This window comes from Oncorhynchus keta, chromosome 33 (genome assembly GCF_023373465.1).
Source record: "Oncorhynchus keta strain PuntledgeMale-10-30-2019 chromosome 33, Oket_V2, whole genome shotgun sequence".
NCBI lineage: Eukaryota > Metazoa > Chordata > Actinopteri > Salmoniformes > Salmonidae > Oncorhynchus > Oncorhynchus keta.
This window is the reverse complement of record NC_068453.1, coordinates 23,310,944-23,333,028: the sequence shown is the minus strand read 5'-3', so window position 1 is coordinate 23,333,028 and position 22,085 is coordinate 23,310,944. Positions and strand designations below refer to the sequence as shown.

The 22,085-nt window shown below is 44.7% G+C and overlaps 1 protein-coding gene across 1 annotated transcript; it reads right to left on the bottom strand.

The window, feature by feature from the left end:
- Positions 1-9,333: 9,333 nt before the first annotated feature.
- On the bottom strand, positions 9,334-12,269 carry LOC118366422 (angiopoietin-4-like). The gene is made up of 7 exons (XM_035749069.2): positions 12,104-12,269; positions 11,396-11,474; positions 11,274-11,301; positions 11,093-11,184; positions 10,767-10,884; positions 10,379-10,567; positions 9,334-10,149 (listed from the first exon to the last, which is right to left on the bottom strand). The coding sequence occupies exons 2-7, from the start codon at positions 11,459-11,461 to the stop codon at positions 9,848-9,850; spliced, it is 795 nt and encodes a 264-aa protein (XP_035604962.2). The 5' UTR covers positions 11,462-11,474; positions 12,104-12,269; the 3' UTR covers positions 9,334-9,847.
- Positions 12,270-22,085: the final 9,816 nt, after the last annotated feature.

Here is a 22,085-nt window from a genome sequence, read left to right as displayed (position 1 = left end):
AATCAAGCCTACCACTGTTGTGTCGTCCGCAAACTTGATGATTGAGTTGGAGGCGTGCGTGGCCACGCAGTCGTGGGTGAACAGGGAGTACAGGAGAGGGCTCAGAACGCACCCTTGTGGGGCCCCCGTGTTTGAACGTGGTATGGTATTACGTGCGAGGCGCACCAGTTTCAGTGTGGCAGTATCTGTAACGCTGCTGGGTTTTTCACACTCAACAATTTCCCGTGAGTATTAACAATGGTCCACCACTCAAAGGACATCCAGCCAACTTCACACAACTGTGAGAAGCATTGGAGTCAACATGGGCCAGAATCCCTGTGGAACGCTTTCGACACTTTGTAGAGTCCATGCCCTGACGAATGGAGGCTGTTCTGAGGGCAAAAGGGGGTGCAACTCAATATTAGAAAGGTGTTCTCAATATTTTGTACACTCAGTATATATATGTTCTTATCTATCACTTTGGCACGTTTTTCAAATATAAGTGGTATATTTACAAAACTTGAATTTCACTTTTAATGCCCGTGTTTTATGTTCAGAATCTTTGAAAAGCTCTCTCTGGTGTTGAACACATCTTCCACCTGTCACGAATATTACCGAAGGTGACTCCCCTTCTTGTTCGGGTGGCGCTCGGCGGTCGTCGTCGCCGGTCTACTAGCTATCGCCGATCCGTTGTTCTGTGTTCCTTTAGTTCTGTCTAATTGGTAGCACCTGTTTCTTGTTTGGTTGTTAGGGTAGGGTTATATATAGTCTGTTCAGCCCGCTTCTGTTTCGTGCGGGCTTGTTCGTCTGTTTTGTTGGTTGAGTGTATTTTGTTTGCATTTGGGTTTCACGCTGTCCGTTTATATTTCTGTTCATTTGTGTTTCCACTTTTGGTCATGTTTTGTTTCCGGGACATTAAAGCGTGTTTTTTTCCCACATCTTTTGCTCTCTGCGCGTGACTCCACACCTCATCACTCATTTACCGTTACACCACCACATAGTCATAAACACAAAATAATAGTTTTTGTTCATGTGAAATACCATAGTTTAGTCACAAGATGCAGACCTCCTTATTGTTCCTAGAATTTCTAAGCAAACAGCTGGAGTCAGGGCTTTCTCCTATAGAGCTCCTCTTTTATGGAATGGTCTGCCGATCTATGTGAGAGATGCAGACTCTGTCTCAAACTTTAAGGCTTTACTGAAGACTTAAATGTTACTGAAGACTTACTGAATACTCATCTCTTCAGTAAGTCCTATTATTGAGCATAGTCTGGCCGAGAGGTGCAAAGGTGAATGGCAATAAGGCACTGGAGTGATGAACCAGCCTTGCTGTCTCTGCCTGGCTGGCTCCCCAGTGGGATTCTCTGCCCCTGACCATTTTATGGGCGATAACTCACTGGCTCCTCTGCTCATATGGTGGGGGAGATATTTTGTGAGCTATACTTGGCCATGTCTCAGGGTAGTACATTAGTGGTCTGCTGATATCCCTTGTTGGGTCTGTGCTTTGGTAAATGGGTGGGATTATATCCAGCCTGATTGGCCCTGTTCAAGGGTAACTTTGGACGGGCCACAGTGTTCCCCAACCCACTCTGTTTCAGTCTCCAGTATCTATGCTACCCTATGTGGCGGTGGGCTCGGGTCAGTCTGTCCTATCTGCTGTACAGAGTGGTGTTAGGCATACTCCCTCTAATTCTCCTCTCTCTCTTTATATCCCCCCTCCCCATCCCGGAGAACCTGAGCCCCAGGATCATGCCTCAGGACTACCTGGCATGATGACTCCCGTCTGTCCCTGTCCCTAGTCCACCTAGTAGTGCTGCCAATCTAGTTCTAGTGTCTCTACCTTCGGTTATGGAACCCTGACCTGTTTTACCAAATGTGTTACCTTGTCCCGGACCTGCTGTTTCAACCCTGTCTTTCGCTCTCTCACTCTCACTTTCTCTCTTGGACCTGCTGTCTGGACCTCTGAATGCTCGGCTATGAAAAGCCAACTTACATTTACTCCTGTGGTGTTGAACTGTTTTACCTTCTTTACGTCGTGCCTAAGAACAGCACTTAGCAGTGGTATATTGACCTTTATAAACAGGGTGGTTCAAGCCCTGAATTCTGATTGGTATATCAGACCGTATACCAAGGGTATGACAAAACATTTATTTTTACTGCTCTAATTACATTGGTAACCAGTATTTAATAGCAATAAGGCACCTCGGGGTTTGTGGTATATGACCAATATACCGCCTTGCGTTGTGCATAAGAACAGCCCTTAGCCGTGGTATATTGGCCATATACCACAAACCCCTGAGGTGCCTTATTGCTATTAAAACTGGTTACCAACGTAATTAGAGCATTAAATCGGGCCATCAACCGGGCCTTATTGCTTAATTATACCAAACCGCCTTACACTGTCACGTCTACTCCTGCTCCTCCCCTCCAGTGTGTGACATCACCGGAACACTAACCACAGGTCCTGGGAATCATCATTACGCAAACCTGGCACTCATCATGCGCAACTGGTAGTCAGCATTATGATTCACACCTGGAATTCATTGTAGATCCCTTCCCTTTGTTCACTCCTCAAGTTGGCATTATTCCTGTTCTGTTATAATCTCCACCCGGCACAGCCAGAAGAGGACTGGCCACCCCACATAACCTGGTTCCTCTCTAGGTTTCTTCCTAGGTTTTGGCCTTTCCAGGGAGTTTTTCCTAGCCACCGTGCTTCTACACCTGCATTGCTTGCTGTTTGGGGTTTTAGGCTGGGTTTCTGTACAGCACTTTGAGATATCAGCTGATGTACGAAGGGCTATATAAATACATTTTATTTTATTTAATTTTATTTTTCATGCATCTCACCACTGTTACACCGTCTTGTTTCATGTTTGTTGTTTATTAAATGTTTCACCTGCACCTTGACTCATAGTGTCATTGTTACAGAATACCAACTCAAACCATGGAAGCAGCAGGAAATTCAAATCTCTCTCAGACGGTCAATGAACAGGGTTCTCTTTAATATCAACACCATGACCAGCTGGCATAACTGGGATCAGCTTTGGAGGAGGTTCTTCACAGTGTGCAACGTCTCAAACACACCCGGGAGGCGTTGGCTTCATCCAGCGGAGGATAATCTACAACCAGTCGACCCAGTGAGCCAGTACATCAGCCCATTCATCAACCCGCTCAAGTCAGCGATGCCCATTTATCCCTCCCGGATAAATATGACGTTACACCATCCAAATGCCATGGCTTCCTACTTCAGTGCTCACTCTAGTTTTTGCATCAGAGGGGAGCTCCCACCACCGAGAGGTACACAGTAATTTCTCTGCAGACTGGGCAGGCGTTGGAATGGTTTACGGATGTCTGGGAGAGAGGAGAGGAGGAGATGGATTTATGAGGGGTTCGTGGCTCTGTTTAAATTTATTTTTGATAATTCTCCAGAGGACAGAGAGGAAAGTGAACGGCTACCGCATTTACGGAAGGGGATCCAGATAGCTACTGAGTACGCGCTCACCTTTCAGACTATAGCAGCATCCAGTGGGTGGAATGAGCCAGCACTTCACACACTATTTAGAAGAGGTTTGTGAAGAGGTCCAGACGGAACTGGCCTGTCGAGACAGCAAACTCACCTTGGACGCACTCATTGCGATGGCCATCCGTCTGGATAACCTACTTCGGGAGCACCAGTAATCTCATAATTTCTCTATCTCCCTAAGTGAATACTCGGCATCAGAGCCAGAACCCGTGGAGGTAGAGTTCACTCGTCTCCCCGCGGCAGAGCGCTGCAGACGGATACAGCTGGGGCGCTGTCTATACTGTGGACAAGGAGGGCATGAGCTCCAGAGGTGTCCGGCATGTCCAAATCCAGGATCCACAAGAGCAGAGGGACGGTCACGTGAGACTCCAGCGCCTAGGGCAGGAGTGAATATTCCATCTTCATCACTGTCTGCTATGCCCTTTTTGGTGTCCATTATGCTGCCTAACTGTCTCTCATGTACTGTGTCAACAGCGTTAGTGGATTCCGGTGCCACTGGGAACTTTATTGACCAGACCCTTGTCTCGTCTCTTAACATCAACTCATACCCACTCTCCTCTCCTTTCCCGATTCAAGTCCTTGATAGTCGGCCTCTTGGGTCCGGAACCGTCACCCACATCACTCAACCACTCTCCCTCACTGTGTAGTCCACTCATCAGGAAAACATCCCCTTCTTCATCACCAGTGCACCAGTTCACAAGATCATTCTTGGCCTCCCATGGCTTCAACGCCATAACCCTTTCATGGTCGAGGTTGAGAATCACAGACTGGTCACCTGAATGCCGGAGGACCTGCTTCCCTGGCCCCTGTGGTTCCACGTCGGGTTGAGAGTCCTGTGGTTGCCCTTCAGCCCAACATCCCGGAGGTATACCAGGATCTCCAAGACCGCGCCACCTGTCTTCCTCCTCATCGCCCCTGGGACTGCGCCATTGACCTGCTTGCTGGTGCAATACCTCCGCACAGACGAATCTACCCTCTGTCTGTGGCTGAGACCCAGGCCATAAAGGATTACATCCAAGAGGCGCTTCAACAAGGTTGCATCCTCACGTCCACTTCCCCTGTGTCTGCTGGTTTCTTCTTTGTGGACAAGAAGGATGGAGGTTTACGCACATGCCTTGACTACAGAGGACCCAATGAACTTACCACAAAGTATCAGTACCCTTTCCATCTGGTGCCGACAGCAATCGAACAGCTCTTCGGGGCCCGGTTCTTCAGCAAACTGGACCTGCGGGGTGTTTATAATCTCATCCGCATTCGGGAGGGGGATGAGTGGAAGACAGCTTTCAGCAGGATGTCTGGCCACTACGAGTACTTGGGGATGCCATTTGGCTTAGCCAATGCTCCGTCAGTGTTCCAGGCATTCATGAATGAGGTGTTCAGGGACATGCTCGGATGCCAGATGGTCGTGTATACATCCTGGTCTACTCGGCTACCCTGGAGGATCACATCATTCACGTTCACGTTCGAGCAGTCCTCTTGGCTAACCACCTGTTCATCAAGGCTGAGAAGTGTTGTGGGTGCAAAATATAACACATAGACAAATGCATAAGATATATAGAATAGTTGGACACTAAAAATGCAGACACATAGACGCTTAGACCAGCTGGACATACAAAGATCAGAGGTTGTCTAAGGAGGAGGTCAGCCAAATGACCAACTGATGGATTGCAGGCATCAATCACATCATAGGGGAAACACAAGTCTGTTTGATCTTAGACAACTATGTGAAGAGAAGGCGACCAGGGCAGCTGAACACACTGAAGCTGGAGGAGAGGAAAGACACATGCAGAGGGACACATGGGGTTAATTACAGGGTCTAAAACACAGGCCACAGGAAGAGGAATGTATAGTATTTTTAGTATAGCTGGACACGCTAGAATCTGAGGAGACACATAGTCTGCTGATCTTAGATAATACACAAACAAAAGAATGCATTTAGTTAAGTGCAGGAACAAAGCAAGGGTCTTATCATTATCTGGCTGAAAGCAGATGTGGGCATTACTGGGCTGAACAAGCAGGACGCACAGATTGGGATGTAACTGTATTTGCATTGGGGGATGAACTGATGATGTATGCATGGATATAAAGGGAAGAGCGAGAGCTCTGGAGGGTGTGGGTCCCGCGGGGCTCTCCGGCTTGTTATACTCTTGTATTAAAAGTCTATCATTGAATTCAAAGTTTTTCATTGTGTCATATTTGAACCGATTGGCCACTACAGTATCAATTCCATCAGAAGGCTGTATCCTTCCTAGTGTACCAAATCAGCCCACAGGGAGTAAGGATGGATGACAAGAAGGTAGATGCGGTTAGGTCACGGCCAGTCCCAACCACCATAAAGGGGTTACAACGTTTTTGGGGTTTGCCAACTTCTACCGCCGCTTCATCAGGAACTTCAGCTCCGTCACCTCTGCACTCACCTCTCTCCTCAAGGGTGGGCCTCATACATTGGTGTGGAGCCCAGCAGCCGACTAAGCCTTTTGTCTCCTCAAGGGATATTTCACCTCCGCCTCATTGCTCAAACACCCAGATCCCACGATATACTTTGTGTTTGAGTTGTGTTTGAGTTTTGTCTCAACGACAGGGTAACCCATTAAAATTGTATCCATGTGCATTCTTCTCTTTCCCCCACAGAAACCTTCCCCCACAGAGAGGAAATACAATGTCGGCAATTGTGAGCTCCCGGCGGGGAAGTTGGCATTAGAGGAGTGGAGACACTGGCTGGAGGGTGCCAAGGAACCTTTCGTCATGCTCACCGACCATGAGTACATACGGACAGCGTGGAGACTGAATCCGCGCCAAGCCAGGTGGGCACTTTTCTTCACCAGGTTCGACTTCACGCTGACCTATCGCCCAGGTTCCAAGAACATCAAGGCTGATGCCCTGTCCTGTATCTACGATTCGGGAGAGGGTCCTGTCCAGAGTGCACCTATAATCCCATCCTCTCGAGTCGTAGGTCCAGTGGCCTGGAACACAGAGAGGGAGCCCACAACCCTGAACTGTCCTCCTGAGTGCATCTACGTTCCCACATGGATAAGGGATCGACTGCTGACCTAGGCGGTTTCAGCACTATTCTGGTGGTAGTGGATAGATTTTCTAAGTCATGTTGTTTAATCCCTGGTTCATCCTCTCCACTTGCCCGTTGGACTGAGGCCGTTACCCGGGAAGTGAGGCTGACCGTGACTCTGAGCTTCTCCATGAAGGCCCTCGATACTCGTGATGTGAATTGGGGGCCACAGTCGGAGACGATGTCCTCTGGAAGGCCATAATGACGGAAGACCTGCTGGAAGAGTGCCTCAGCGACCTGGAGAGCAGTGGGGAGTCCAGGAAGAGAGTAGCTGGGGAGGTTCCTGAGGAGTCACTGTCAGGACCGACAGGGTGAGTGGGCACGATTTCTTCGATGGGCAGAGTTTGCCCAGAACTTGCTGCGTCACTCCTCCACTGGGTTGACCCCCCTTCCAGTGTGTTTTGGGTTTTCAGCCGTCCCTGGCCCCATGGACCCCTGACCAGACCGAAGCACCTGCATTTGATGAGTGGTTCCGGCGCACAGAAGTGTGGAGAGACACTCAAGTGAGACTCCAGCGCGCCTTCCATTGTCAAAAAGAACTTGCAGACCGCTACCGCAGTGAGACCCCTGTGTTCCGCTCTGGGGATCGAACACTGAGCCCCTGATTTGTCAGGCCGTTCAAGATTCTCTGGAGGGTCAACGAGGTGACATATAGGTTACAACAGGGGGTACTGTCACGTCTACTCCTGCTCCTCCCCTGCGACGTCGCCGGAATACTAACCACCGGTCTTGGCACTAATCACTACGCACACCTGGACCTCATTACCTCCCTTTATTATGTCCCATCCCTTTGTTCATTCCTCAGTTGGTATTGTTCCTGTTTTCATGTATCTCGCCACTGTTACGCTGTCTTGTTTCATGTCTGTTATTTTATTAAACGTTTCACCTGCACCTGCTTCTCGACTCACAGCGTCATCGTTCAACAGACCTTATTGCCTAATATATATATATATATATATATATATATATACAAATTCATTGTTTGATACAATGCTTTACCGTATTTGATTTGTTTCTTAGGCATGTTGCAAGAATCTCATTGTCTATTCTAGGGATTCTATATGTTATTTCTACATGTACATTTTCATCTTCTCAAAAGGTTGACAGGAGTGCTATCTAAAGGGCTATCTGAAGGGCTCAACTAATTGCAGAGCAGAGAATTTGATACAGTTTCAGAGCAAATTATGGCCCAGGTGAGAGAAGAATTTTTCAGGAGTGTCCCAATCCTCAAAAATAGATGTACTGTCCTCGTTTTCATTCCTTCATGAAGATACAGGTACATGGAAGGTAACAGAAGTCTGATGGCAACATATCCAGCCATTTAACCTTTAGTATCAGTAGTGATGTAACAGAAGCTAAAAGAGAGGATCTTCACAAACATAAGGAACAGCCAGTGCAGGCATTAAACACACAAATCAACCTTATTAGGCCATAATTAAAATCCAATACCTTTGAAAATCAACAGGAATATTAGTTTTAGGGAGGAACTTTGGATCTTTGCTATAGATTTGCTATGGCTCTTTGACAGTGATGTACTGTCTAATCAATAAAGTGAAAGAATACCTTGTGACAACACTTATTCAAATTGTGACAAATTGTGACAACACTTATACAAATGAGTAAATGGCCATCAGATCATTTCCTGTGATCACATCTTTGTACAGCATTTATCATCCATGTTGTTTTTATTTTAATTGTTTAATTTTGAATTTAAGTTAAAAAAAATATATATATTTTTTTTTACCAGTTTTTCTCCCCAATTTCGTGGTATCCAATTGTTTAGTAGCTACTATCTGGTCTCATCGCTACAACTCCCATACGGGCTCGGGAGATACGAAGGTTGACAGTCATGCGACCTCCGATACACAACCCAAACAAGCCGCGCTGCTTTTTAAAACACAGCGCCATCCAACCCTGAAGCCAGCCGCACCAATGTGTCGGAGGAATCACCGTACACCTGGCAACCTTGGCTAGCGCGCACTGCACCCGGCCCGCCACAGGAGTCGCTAGTGCACGATGAGACAAGGATTTCCCTACTGGCCAAACCCTCCCTAACCCGGACGACGCTAGGCCAATTGTGCGTCGCCCACGGACCTCCCGGTCGCAGCCGGTTACGACAGAGCCTGGGCACGAATCCAGAGTCTCTGGTGGATCCATGTTGTTTTTAGATACAGGCAGAGATCACCAAGAGTTGGTACAGCATTGGTGCTTTCAACGCCAGGGTTGTGTGTTCGATTCCCACAGAGAACCAGTATGGAGAAATAATACGTAACAACATGTATACACTCACTAAACCTGTCTCTCCTTTCTGGGGAGGTTCCCATTGCTTGGAAGACAGCCAGAGTTAGTCCTTTATTTAAAGGGGGAGATCAAGCTGATCCTAACTGTTATAGGCCTATTTCTATTTTGCCCTATTAATCAAAAGTGTTGGAAAAACTGACTGACTTTCTTGATGTCTATAGTATTCTCTCTGGTATGCAATCTGCTTTCTGCTTAGGTTATGGATGTGTCACTGCGACCTTAAAGGTCCTAAATGATGTCACCATAATTTCTTTGTTAAAGATCCATAATCAATCAAAGCCAGAAACCAGACTTCTAGGCTAGGATAACAACAAACCTATTTACTGTCTGATGAGAAACCATGAATGATTTAATATGCAACAAGTACAACTTCTATTTCTCTATAAACACAGAGCTTTGAATGTGTGAATTCAAGCAAAATGAATGGTTTCTGAACATTATTGAATATGTTCATGCTAAACAAATGTTCAAAAATGTATTTTATTTAAAAATGCAATATCAACATTCTATCATTTAAATTATGTCAAACTATGTGATGAAACGGCTCAGAAGTTAAATGTAGAATTGTTGCAGTGTAACAAATATAACTTCCACAAGGTATTTTCTCTTCACTGAAAACATAACTCATGGTAGACTTGAGTTTAAAAAAGTGTAGAAAATTGATATTTTCGATATCTGTCACTTACATGTTGGCTCTGATTTATGCATCATGATATAAAACAACAAAGCGAATGGGATAAACAAAAAAACAAACAAATACAGTGTGTTGATTGCACAACAGACCCAAATAAACAGACCATTCAAGCTAAGCACTATGCCACGATATGCAGGCATCACTCCATGGAACACATAGCTGTGTGTGTTCCAGTTATTTCAATGGTTTCCTCTACTCATGCCCACTAATGTGGCTCAGACCAGTGGTCATAAAGCAAAGGAGACATAGGCCTAGGAAACCATTTCAGATGTATTGAGACGTGGCCTCACACAGATTTGATCATCATGCGGCTCGCTCGGGCCGAGTATGGAGCAGGTCCTTTCCAGGTTGCCCAGTGGAGGCCGGAGGCCCAGCCGATGTGTTCGCCGGCGGGGTGCCAGTCTCCGTTCAGGCTGGCAGAGCCACAGCGACTGTACCACCACCCTCCTCCTCCCTCCGAGAAGCTGCACTCGTCCTCGGCGATGTCGCCAAAGATGCAGGGTGAGCAGCCGTCGTTGTCCTTGTCGGTTGTGCTGAAGCCAAAGCCGTTCTGGTCAATGCCGGCGTATTTCCCACGGATGGCATCACCTACGGAGAGACAGGGAGGGATGCAGAGAGAGTACATCAGTTCTACTTCACTCTTGATTGTATTGACTTCCAAAGGATACACCATTTATAAATATCAACCCAGAATACATATCATATGACATATGTGATGTGTAATGGTCCCATTGCTGCCACCAAATGTGAAATAACTATAACACTGAAGTAAGTAATATGACCCCTGTCACCTTGTGCTGTTGAAATGAACTGTTACCTGCGTTGCCCTTGTAGGCTCCAACGTTCAGCTTGTAGCTCTCCTTCTCCGTGCCCAGACGGAAGTCACTGTACTCAGCGAAGGCAGTGTCCCCTTCAAAGTCCCACAGGTTGACCCGCATAGTCGAACTCCGCCCCCTGCCCCCCTTGGTTAGAGCAAACACCTTACTCAGACCCAGCCAGTGGTCCTCTAGGAAACAACAGGGAAGAGAACTGAATTGAGAAGTGAAAAACAGACAGTTTAGGGAACCCTCTATAAGTTGCCTTAGAGGTAATATATTATAGACAAAAATTCATTTAAATTTGGCCAACATTGGCTCAGCAAATGACAGAGTTTACAGTATTAGTTGCTGGTGAAATGTGAGGTGCTCAGAGGGACCCTTCATTACTCCGTAGATTCCCAAAGCCTTGTTTGTACACTGCCCACTTCCTGTTGAAAAGAACCTCTGCCCCGGTGCGCCTTTGAAAGACTGTCCAGCCTCCATCTGCCAGCATCTCACAATACACCTGTATACAACATCAATGTACTTTTGAATCAACATTTTTTTTTTTGTGAACAAAAAGGGTCCAAGAATGGAACTGTGTAGAACTTCAGTAACCCTGGCAAGCCTGGCGACACCTTTAACATTCCAGTTTTACTGCCCCTGTGTGGCTGTGCAACCAAATGACAACTGTAGATATAGTACCTGGCCTATATATTTAGATGTTTCCATACCTTAAAGGGGGATCTGACTCCTGCAGGCTGAATGACATACACTCCACTGGTGGCTTGAGGGGAGAGAGCTTTGATCTGTGTGCAATCTGTCCCTGAAACAAGCAAACACCCATGCACATACAGTACACAAACTCTTGTCTTTACAATGTAAGTGATTTAAGAAAAATAGCTAACACTTTACCTTGAACAACTAAAGGTGTGGTCTGGCCCTGTACAAAACCAGCAGATAAGTAATGGTTACTCCCATGCTTAAAGGAATAACATGTTTCTCTGTTGTTCAGTGCTGACTGACTGTATATTTACCTGAGTCTGGTCAGTGAGGCAGATGAGACAGACCACCAGTCCACAAAAAAATATCCTATTCCACATTTTATCCAATTTTCTGAGAGACAGAGGGAGAGATGAAAATGTCATTTTAGTTACTTTTTCTTCTGTTGTTTCCTTATTATCCCTGTTTGACCCAACATTGTAAAAATGCAATGTTTCCTAAATTGTATCCTGTACAGGTCCTAAACAGAAAAGTCATGTCAAACATAGTGAATATCCTTAGACCCATATCTATCTCTTAGTAGTATTCGGTGTGTGTTAGTATGATTATTGCGCCATCAGTAACCTGTCCACATCTGAAACCACACTGGTCCCCTACACAAGTAAACATTTGTTGTAGGCCATTCATGCAAGTAAATTACTTTTTCTGTCTCCTCTAAATGTAATTATGTACAAAACCAAAAATTGAGAAACAGTCAGAGCTACTGTACTTTTGTTACAAAACTCAAACATTTGCAGAGAACTTGAAACATCACCATATCCACTCCATTAACAAAACAGTAAACACCATACATGTACCCAAATAAGGGAAAAGGACAAATTATAGATCATTTTTTGTTATGCTGCCATCACTAGACATTTCACACAGGATAAATATTATGCATAATACATCACATAATATAATATTATAATTGCAAATTTGAAATTGTCATCGTGTGATTCACATATGTAGAGAAAACCTACCTCCTCCTGTGTATTCCTTTATGGTGTATCGTCTACAACCAGCCAGTTTAAAGTTCATTCAGAGAGGATTTCTTGTAAGCCTTTATTTATTGACTCAAGCACCGCCTTCTGCACACACCCTGACTCCACGTTTCCAGTTTCGTGTTGTCAGATGCCTCAAAGTATCACAGACAGGGCTCACAGACAGGGAGATTTCACTTAAGGACCAATGGAAGGTTCTAAAATGACAAAACTCCTCCCAACCGGGGCACCGGGCCATGCAAAATTAACTTGCCCATAGTGTTGTTGCGGAAAAACACTCCCCCACACCGTGCTTGTGCTAATGTTATTGTGGGCGATCCCTGTTACTCAGAGCCCCAGCTCCAAAGCAAACACTCTTGACATTCCAATGCTGGACTTTACAGGAAATTACAAACAGCCAGGAATACACACAGCACAGTCCAATGAACAATGAATCAAGTAAAAGAACGGACACTTTTGTTCCCAATCTATATGTGTATGTCTCTCAAATTCCTTTAGATATATCCTATTCAAAAACAATTGCAGTGTTTCAAAAGGAATTGTTTCCTAACTACTAGCGCCACCCTCTGGTCCAGGTAAGAACAACCATTGGATAGGAGAACGACAGGATTAAAATGAATAAAACCAGGAAACACCTGTAGTACTGTGCCTGATTTATGTAACAAGGCTATGGCCATAGCTCTAGGTTCACTCTACCACAGTAGATGTATTAGTTAGACTGTCTCTTGTGGGTTGGTTGTAGCAATCAGGACAGTCAAATCAAGCCCTCTTATGATAACACTCCAAGTGACGATAATAAAATGTGGCACATCGGCTGCGTTCTGAGCACTGTTCTGTATGTACTATCAATATGAAACAAACGTACAGCAATATCTACATTCTGAAAAGAAATGTGAATCAAATCCAGAAGAATTTAAAGATATAGCTGAATATAAAGTAATGATAGGTTTATTTAAATGTTTGCTGTTTTCACAGAGTGAATTCAAAATCTCTAAGCAATTCAAAATCTGCTGTACATAAATATTTGCATAAATATTTTTTAAATACACATCAAAGTTCAGAAAAAAAATATTTTAAAGCATTTTTTCCCACTTTCAACACATCACATAATATAAATTAACATAACATTGTGTGAAACCTTGCCTCTTGTATAAATATTTATTATTAAGATATACACTATTTTATTTATGGATTCAAGAGATTGTGTGTAGATACGTTCTAAGATGAAGACCATTTGCGGGTGTTAGCAAGATGATCAATGATTATGTTTCTGAATGTATGAGTTTATTTGATTATATCTCTTCATTCATGCATACACTACATGGTGTGTGTGAAATAATCTAAATATATGCAAAAGTCAAGTGTGTGTGTGTGTGTGTGTGTGTGTGTGTGTGTGTGTGTGTGTGTGTGTGTGTGTGTGTGTGTGTGTGTGTGCGTGCGTGCGTGCGTGCGTGCGTGCGTGCGTGCGTGCGTGTGTGTGTGTGAATAGGCACACAGTCAGGGTGCTCCTGGTCTCTCCAACACAGACAGGTCACTGACTGATTACCTGAGTCTTCATTCACCATCAGTTTATTCTACTGATTGACATCCAGGAGCATTCTGAAGTATACAAACTACCTCCCTTGACATTAACCCAACTGACTCAGAACAAAGAGGGTTACATCATTGAAAAGCGGAATGGACCTAGAACAGTGCCCTGAGGAACACCATCTACATCTTTCTCCGCTGTCAGTTGAGTTTTGGGGTCAGGGAGGCACTATTATGATGATCAGGTGACACAGATCACTCTTGCTCATACAGGAGGCTTGCTGTCATATGGGACACAATTTTGGTTTCCATCTGTCCTCCCCTCGTCCTTCCTTCCCTCTTTGTCTTTCTCCATCCCTTTCTGGTCCCTCTCTCCAAATGTTTTAGGCCCACCAGGTAGTTCTGACTCAGATTGGGCAGAGTAGGGATTCACTAGAACATTTAGAACTCTGCAGACCTGAGAGAATGAACAAGAGTTGATTTAACATAATGAGCAATCATATACAGGGTTGGGTACTAACGGATTTCATGTAACAGGGATGACTTAATTAGGCTACAAAAATAAACTAATCAACCCAGGTTACAAAAAAAATCAATAATAATGGGATTACAGTTCGTCTTAAAATCAGCTGATTACATTTTGGATTACTTCAACTAACATCAAGATATGAGCTGCATGTGTTTGACTCAAGCACACTGAAGTAGCAGGTTTTTACATTTTAAGCAGATGCTCTTATCCTGAGACACTTACATAATAGCATAATAGAGTCAAGTGCCTTGCTCAAGGGCACATGAGATTTTCAGTTGGCTCGTGGATTTGAACCATTGACCTTCCGGTTTCTAGCATAACATTCTTAACTGCTAGGCTACCTGCCGTTAAACAACCCGGAAGTCACCATTCAGTTGGAATGGAAGCTTTTCCCAGCTGTTCGAATGTATTTTAAATCTCCAAAACGGCCAAGTTCTCTCCTTTTTTAAAACTAAAAACATCAGACCCCCACTTCCTGAAAACTGAATCATCCCAAATTTCATCAGGATCGTTGGGTCAAAATGATTTTTTGGGTTAGTTAACACAGCCTCATTCTGTTCATTTCCCAAGTACTGGGATGACACACATGACAAATAAGCTGCTTACTAAGCTAAACCTCTAGTTTCAGTAGAAATGAGTACACTAAAATCTACCTGTCTGCTTTTCAGATAGTGTTTTGCAAATTTAGAATAGTCCACGTTCAAAGTATTTGCACAATTGATCATCCAACTCATGAAATAATCTGATTACTCCTGGATCTGTTACATCTGTCTATTGACGTCTTTATCATAGTAGACTGTTATGGGTCAGACATTCATAGCTGGGTCAGACATTCAGATGAACATTTCCTCTTTTACTGGCCATGATCTGCTTGGTGGCTGGGTGGAGTAGACCCATTGCACAACCAGAGAATGAGTGTTGGGAATGCTTTCCTTGGAACCTGACAGTGCAGCTGACCTTTTAGCAGTGATGCCATTTCATCAAGAAGAGGCATAAGGCAGCTGAGCCAGCACTTGCTTAAAGACATCTGCAGCATAAACTCAGGATGCTGGCTAACCAAAGAAGTATTGCAAAAGTAATCAGATTATGTTACTCATTTCGAGTAATCCAATGGATTACATTACTAATGATTCATTGTTGCGTAATTTGTAATCAGTTACTGATTACATTTTTCAAGTAATCAGCCCAACCATGGATATGCAGTACAGTGAGCTCCAAAAGTGTTGGGACAGTGACACATTTGTTTATTTTTGGATCTGTACTCCAGCACTTTGGATTTTGCTATGAGATTAAAGTACAGACTGTCAGCTTTAATTTGAGGGTATTCTCATCCATATTGGGTGATCATTTAGAAATTCCAGCACTTTTGTACATGGTCCCTCCATTTTAGGGGGGCAAAAGTATTGGAACAAATTCACTTAAGTGTATTAAAGAGGTCAAAAGTTGAATATTTGGTCCCATATTCCTAGCACAGAATATTCCTAGCAATGTGTCACTGTCCCAATACTTTTGGAGCTCACTGTATACTATAATATAACTACAAACAGAAAGTGCAACAACAAAAATATTCACCATGTGTTGATAGCTACAGTGTATAAAGTAGATACAACATCAATTCTATACCTCTGAGAAGTCTCCATTTTCGGCAGCCTGTATTGCATTCTGGGCAATGTAGTTGCGGAGCACCACGGGTTGGTGCTGTCCATCACACGGATCCTCTCTTCCTCTATGGTACACACCTCAATTGCTCCATCACACTCCTTCACCAACCACTTCCTGGGTAATCAAACACACAGGGAGGATGATGTAAACCATGATTACAGCGTGAAACAGAGGAGGCTGGTGAGGCGAGGAAAGCTCATAATAATTAACCGAATGGAGTGAATGGAATGGTATAAAACACATAGAAAACAGGTGTTTGATGTGTTTGAGACCATTCCATTTATTCTGTTCCAGCCATTATTATGAGCCTGTCCTCCCAATTTAAAATGCCACCAGCCACCACTGGTGTGAAACAATACCAAGAAAGTATGGATCACTTCATATATGCTTTGGTAAGCAGGAATCATGCTATTTATTTCATCATTAACCAAGTAGGTGGTTTTGATTGAGTAAGATCCTCAATCCGGCATCACCTAACTACTATAGCCCAGTCATTTGGGCTTAACCTACTGTATAGCCCAGTCATTTGGGGTTTGCATACTGTATAGCCCAGTCATTTGGGGTTTGCCTACTGTATAGCCCAGTCATTTGGAGTTAACCTACTGTATATCCCAGTCATTTGAGGTTAACCTACTGTATAGCCCAGTCATTTGGGGTTTGCCTACTATATAGCCCAGTCATTTGGGGTTAACCTACTGTATAGCCCAGTCATTTGGGGTTTGCCTACTATATAGTCCAGTCATTTGGGGTTAACCTACTGTATATCCCAGTCATTTGGGGTTAACCTACTGTATAGCCCAGTCATTTGGGGTTAACCTACTGTATAGCCCAGTCATTTGGGGTTAACCTACTGCATAGCCCAGTCGCCGGCCATTGTTGAGGGGGTCTCTGTTGACATAGAGGTCCGATGTAACCAGAGATGTGGCACGGGTGGTGGGAATGCCCAGAGCGGCCATGGCCTCGCTGCACAGGAACTCCCTGATGCTGGAATGAAGGAAGGTTTTTTCAACGCAACATTGTTGAAAGGTAGGCGCTTGAGAGATGAGGATGCAGAGCCTTCCAAGTCCATGCCGACAGTCAACAGAGGTCGGGTCGGGTCGGCCAGTTAGTCGTGCCCGGCACAAAACAAAAAGTGCTCTATAATCCACCCATAGATTTAGCCTATGGCAACTCGTTCGCACTGACTGGATCATGGTGCAAAACAGTGAGTGGAGTTTATTAGTGCACTATTCAAAAACAGCCTAGTCTTTAAAGTCTTAATTTGACTCACTTGAAGGTTGTCATTATGGTCATGTGACACCCCTCTAGTCTATTTTGCCTTGGTTAAACCAGATTGGGAATGTTATTTGCCTGATGGAGTGGGCTACAATGCTCTTAGAAAGTATTATTCTACAGTGAGCTTTCAAAGTGTGTGTGTGTGGGTGTGTGTGTGTGTGTGCATGTGCACATGTGTAAGTAAGGTATATGTGTGTGTAGCTTAGTGTGTGTTGCGTTGTGTATGCCTGTGTAGCTATGTGTGTGGGTGTGTAGCTATGTGTTTGTAGTTTGTAATGTAACCTTTTTAATTGCCAATAATATAGACCAGGGCACATTATTGCTTCCTTGTGCAGGAGATCTTATCACCCCTGTCTCGGGTTGAAATGAGATGTCATACAGGTACCCATAATTCAACACTGTGACTGTGTCTGGCCAGAGAGGCCCTGGCAGAATTGACCATTCCCGATGCAGAAGATTTAACACTCACGTCCGCTTCCAGCACAGATCCTGGTCATAAAATAAACCCAGCTAGCATCCAAGGCTTTTAAAATGCAGATGGAAGTGCTGTGCCTGCCTATCTGTGAAGCTGGAGATAAAATAGGCAGTTAATATCTTTAAAGAGGAAGCACTGGGGAAGGACTCCCTGGATTCGTTTTGGGCAAAATGGTGGGATATGATTATGGACTTTTAATCATAAAGGCCTAGTTTGAAAAATACAGTATAGGCATTTGACACAATTGGCCACTATCATGCATATTCCCATAGATTAAATGTGTACAACAGCAAGTCATATACTGTATACCGTCACAAAATACATAAAGAATATACACTACAGATGGTTTATAAAGAGTTGCAGAAACATCAACACACACAATCTGTTTTCAAAGATTCACTCACTAGATAATGTTGTCTTTGGAGTGTAGTTCCTTAAAGTAAAGAACTCACCCTCGTCCTTTCCTTTGAGTATTTGAGTGAAATTGACTTTCCGGTGAATGTATTTTTATATACATGAGTTGTGTTTTTCCGATTATGGCCACATCAACATGAGTAGTACAGTGGTGTCATGTGTTTGTGTCAAGGACAACCAACCGACTGTGTAGTACACCCATTCTCTGTCACAAGGTATGACACAAATATTTTGTTCATCAGTCATGAGGTAATGTCTGTGTGTCGGGTTCACCATCACCGATAAGCATTAGAATAGATGTTACACATTATAAACTGGGTGGTTTGAGTCCTGAATGCTAATTGGCTGACAGCCGTAGTATATCAGACCGTATACCACAGGTATGACAAAACATGTATTTTTACTGCTCTAATTACGTAACCAGCTTATAATAGCAATAAGGCACCTCATGGATTTGTGATATATGGCCAATATACATGGCTAAGGGTGGTACCCATGCACTTCGCGTTGCGTTGTGCATTAAGAACAGCCCTTAGCCGTGGTATATTGGCCATATACCATACCCCCTTGGGCATTACTACTTAATTATAACACCTGGAACTCAACACACACACACAACACAATTACAAGAGGAAGAGAATCAAAATGCACAGTGAGTATTGGAGGGTAGAGGATAAATGGTGATCGTGAGATCATATTAGGGAATGTATTGATCCATTGGGTTGTACACAAGACATAAATTAGGAGGCGGGTTGTTGAAACAACCTATAATGGGAATAGATGTCTATTACAAATGATTAGGGGAAACAAGACATTTTGAAGACAGTTCCCCCGCCTACACAATCCCTATTTAATTCCTGGTTGACTTCCATAGGTCTGAGTTACTTGACCGTGAAATGATCCTCACGTTGATTTATTTCAATGCCATTGATTATAAATAGCAATCATATTTCATATAAAATCAATGTCAATTGCCATTCTTATTACAGTTTGATGAACAACAATGCACATTGTGAGGAATTGCAATAGTTGTAAAAAAGGAATGACCGAGGTAATGATGATTTTTTTCAGGCTGTCCAGTACTGCTTCATGCTTATGTGACAGCCCAACCAATGGACTATATCCGTGTCATGCCAATGCTTTGGGACCATTACAGAATTGGTGTGTGGTTGAATTGGTGTATGTGCTAAATATAACAAAGTATTATTGTCACAGGAACTTAGCAAACCGAGATCAGAAAAGGATGAACATTCCCATCAAAATACACCAAATGGAGGTATAGACATGTATCTGGTCTTTTCAAAAGCTTAACCTGTCAATTTATGTTGGGAGTGTACCATCATAAGATGAGTATGTATCTAAATATATAACTGCACAAAAATGTATACATTGAACTAGACCTAGGGTGTGTCTGCTGAAGCAATTTGGACATTAGACATCTTCCATAATGGTCAACTGACTATCAAATATTGATATACAAGACAAATATCACCAAACGGAAAATGGTATAGTCAGTACACTCTTAGAAAAAAAGGTGCTTCGGCTGTCCCTATAGGAGAACACTTGGAAGAACCCTTTTTTGGTTCCATGTAGAACCCCGTTCCACAGAGGGTTCTACATTGAACCCAAAAGAGTTCTGCCTTGAACCAAAAAGGATGTTCCTATGGGGACAGTCGAAGAACCCTTTTGGAACCCCTTTTTTTAAGAGTGTATGGTTAAAGCTGATCATAACAATCATACGGTTCAAATATACCAGTAAATGTGCAATTTCTCAGATTATTTACAAGAAACAACCAAATTAGTTGGTATGACTTGCCAAAATAGCACAGAATAACACTTTTTTTCACTGCACTTTTCATAAAGGGTCATGTTCGTAAGCAGCAAGCAGTATATTTACAGTCATGTCAATGGTCGCTCTTCACAGATGTCCGTGTATATACAGTAAATATCTCAGGATTGTTGGTCGGAGAAAGAGATGGTGAGTGGATATGAAAAGGAGCAACTAACCTCATTCTTGGGTTAAAGTAGTGACACTACACTGTCAGAGACAGAGTAAAATTATATTTCCTATATTTTCCTCTTCCACACACAATCAGAAATTTGAAGTTAGAGGCATTGTACAGTCCAAATGGTATTACTCTCCGATTGGTTGATCCCTAGTCAAGGTCCAGTATTGCCCACTCTCTTTATTAGTGTGCGACTGGTCGGTGTGGTCTTGGTTGTAGGCGATTAGCTAGTAGACAGGCCAGGGCGATGCCACCTATCTGGGTGAAGGCTAGCCCCAGCACGGTAGCAGCAATGTGGAAGACGTTGTCATTGACGAAACTGAACACCTTCCGGAAACATCCGTGGGGATGGATCCCAGCAGCTGCCACCCCTTCGCCCCCCACTGCTGGCAGGGGTCGGTTCCGGCAGCCCTTGCGTCGGACGCAGCAGCTCTCGGGTAGCGACACAGAGGAGCCGTTGCCCATGGGCGAGAATGCTGCATCCTGATTGGCCCAGTCCGAGGTCAGCCAATCGCGCCAGCCCTCAGCCCCGCAGCACTCTAGCCCCCTCTGCAGACTATCCAGAGCATTGGAGAGGCCCTCGTCTTCGCCATAGCCCGCCACTGCCTGCTGCAGTCCGCTACGGAACCCTCCGGCGATGTCCTCGCGGTAAAACAGGCCCGAGAGGCCGGCGGCGAGCCCTGCCATCAGTGCCGCCAACTGTATGAAGCCGTATGCCCGCAGCACAAAGGGTAGGTTGGCGGCCACTCCCAGACAGCCCAGGAAGCCCCAGGCCGTGACGGTGGCCCCAGTGGCCAGAAGGATGAGCGGGGTGTTGGGGTAGTGGTTGGCCGACAGCAGCATGTAGTTGGCCAGCGATACCTGGGCCCACACGCCCAGGGTGAAGATGGCCAGACCGGATGCCCAAAAGAGGCAGCTGAAGGCCAGCAGGGCCAGGCGCAGCAGGGGCATGATGCCCACTGGCTGGCAGCAGGGCAGGGGTCCACCCATGATGGGAGCTGGTGGCGCCATGGAGGCCTCGGAGCACAGGGATATTGAGAGATGCTGTTGCAGCTGCTCCTGGTGCTCCTGGTGTTGCTTCTCCTGGAAGGGGGAGAGCGTGTACCCGGGGAGTGCCGAGTGCCGCCGAAGCCCAGTAGAAGGGTTGAGTAGGCTCAGCCTTCTGGGAGAGGAGAGCCTCCGCGCCGCTAGCTGCTCACGTTCCCAGTCCACCTCTCGCCTGGGGCTCAGCCGAGCGGGCAAGGAGTCGTAGGGCAGTGGACAGCTCATGATGCTGGTTCAGGCTTTATCTACCTCCCTTTCTTGCTCTCTCTCTCTCTTCCTCTCTTTCTCTCTCTCTTTCTCTTTTTCTTTCTCTCCTCCCGTTCTTCCTTGTTTCTCCCTATGAGGCAACCCCTCCCCCAGTTCTTTACGACTGGCTGTTAACCCACCTTCCCAACACCCCCCCCTCCGTAGCCCCACTTCACAGTAAATCTCATTGACGGAGGCGTCGTGTCGTGGTGTTATCTGCATCCGTATGCCCCCCTCGTTCTGTCTTATTTATCTGTTTGTTTTGGGGATTCCTTCCACCTGCGTGGTCACCAGAGTTCCATGTCACTATGGTGAGTGCCGCATCCTCTCGCTCTATGCTCAGGGGCAGAGGTGTTTATGATGGGTAGGACTTGGAAATCAACCACGCACCCCCTCTCTCGGTGCGGAGGAGTCACTTGTCAGGATTTTAGTACCTACCCTGGTTCGATTTGTAGCATCAACGAGCCGGAAAGAAAGTCCCCTATTCTGGTATGTCCTGTATTTTGTGAATATCATCCGAATAAAGACACATGCACTCACATGTTATATTGATATTCTATTGAGATAAGGCAATTGGTAGACAAGCATTTTGTGACCCTATATCAGTCCAGTACCTGTATGGACTACTGTACTTTATGGCACTTGGAATGGATGGCCATAGAAACTAACACAACTGGAAATACAGTATACTAAATGTGTGCTCTGAATCTGATAAACTGTATTCGATATCGAAACACAACTGGTTACACATCCTTACATAGGCTATATAATTGTTTTGTTGAC

Excerpts from the sequence above, each read along its gene's own strand:
- LOC118366422 (XM_035749069.2), bottom strand. The coding sequence starts at position 11,461 with ATGTGGAATAGGATATTTTTTTGTGGACTGGTGGTCTGTCTCATCTGC. Across the intron at positions 10,568-10,766 it reads AGGCTTTGGGAATCTACGGA|AGGACCACTGGCTGGGTCTG; the intron begins GTAATGAAGGGT and ends GTTGTTTCCTAG. Across the intron at positions 10,150-10,378 it reads AGCCTACAAGGGCAACGCAG|GTGATGCCATCCGTGGGAAA; the intron begins GTAACAGTTCAT and ends GTCTCTCCGTAG.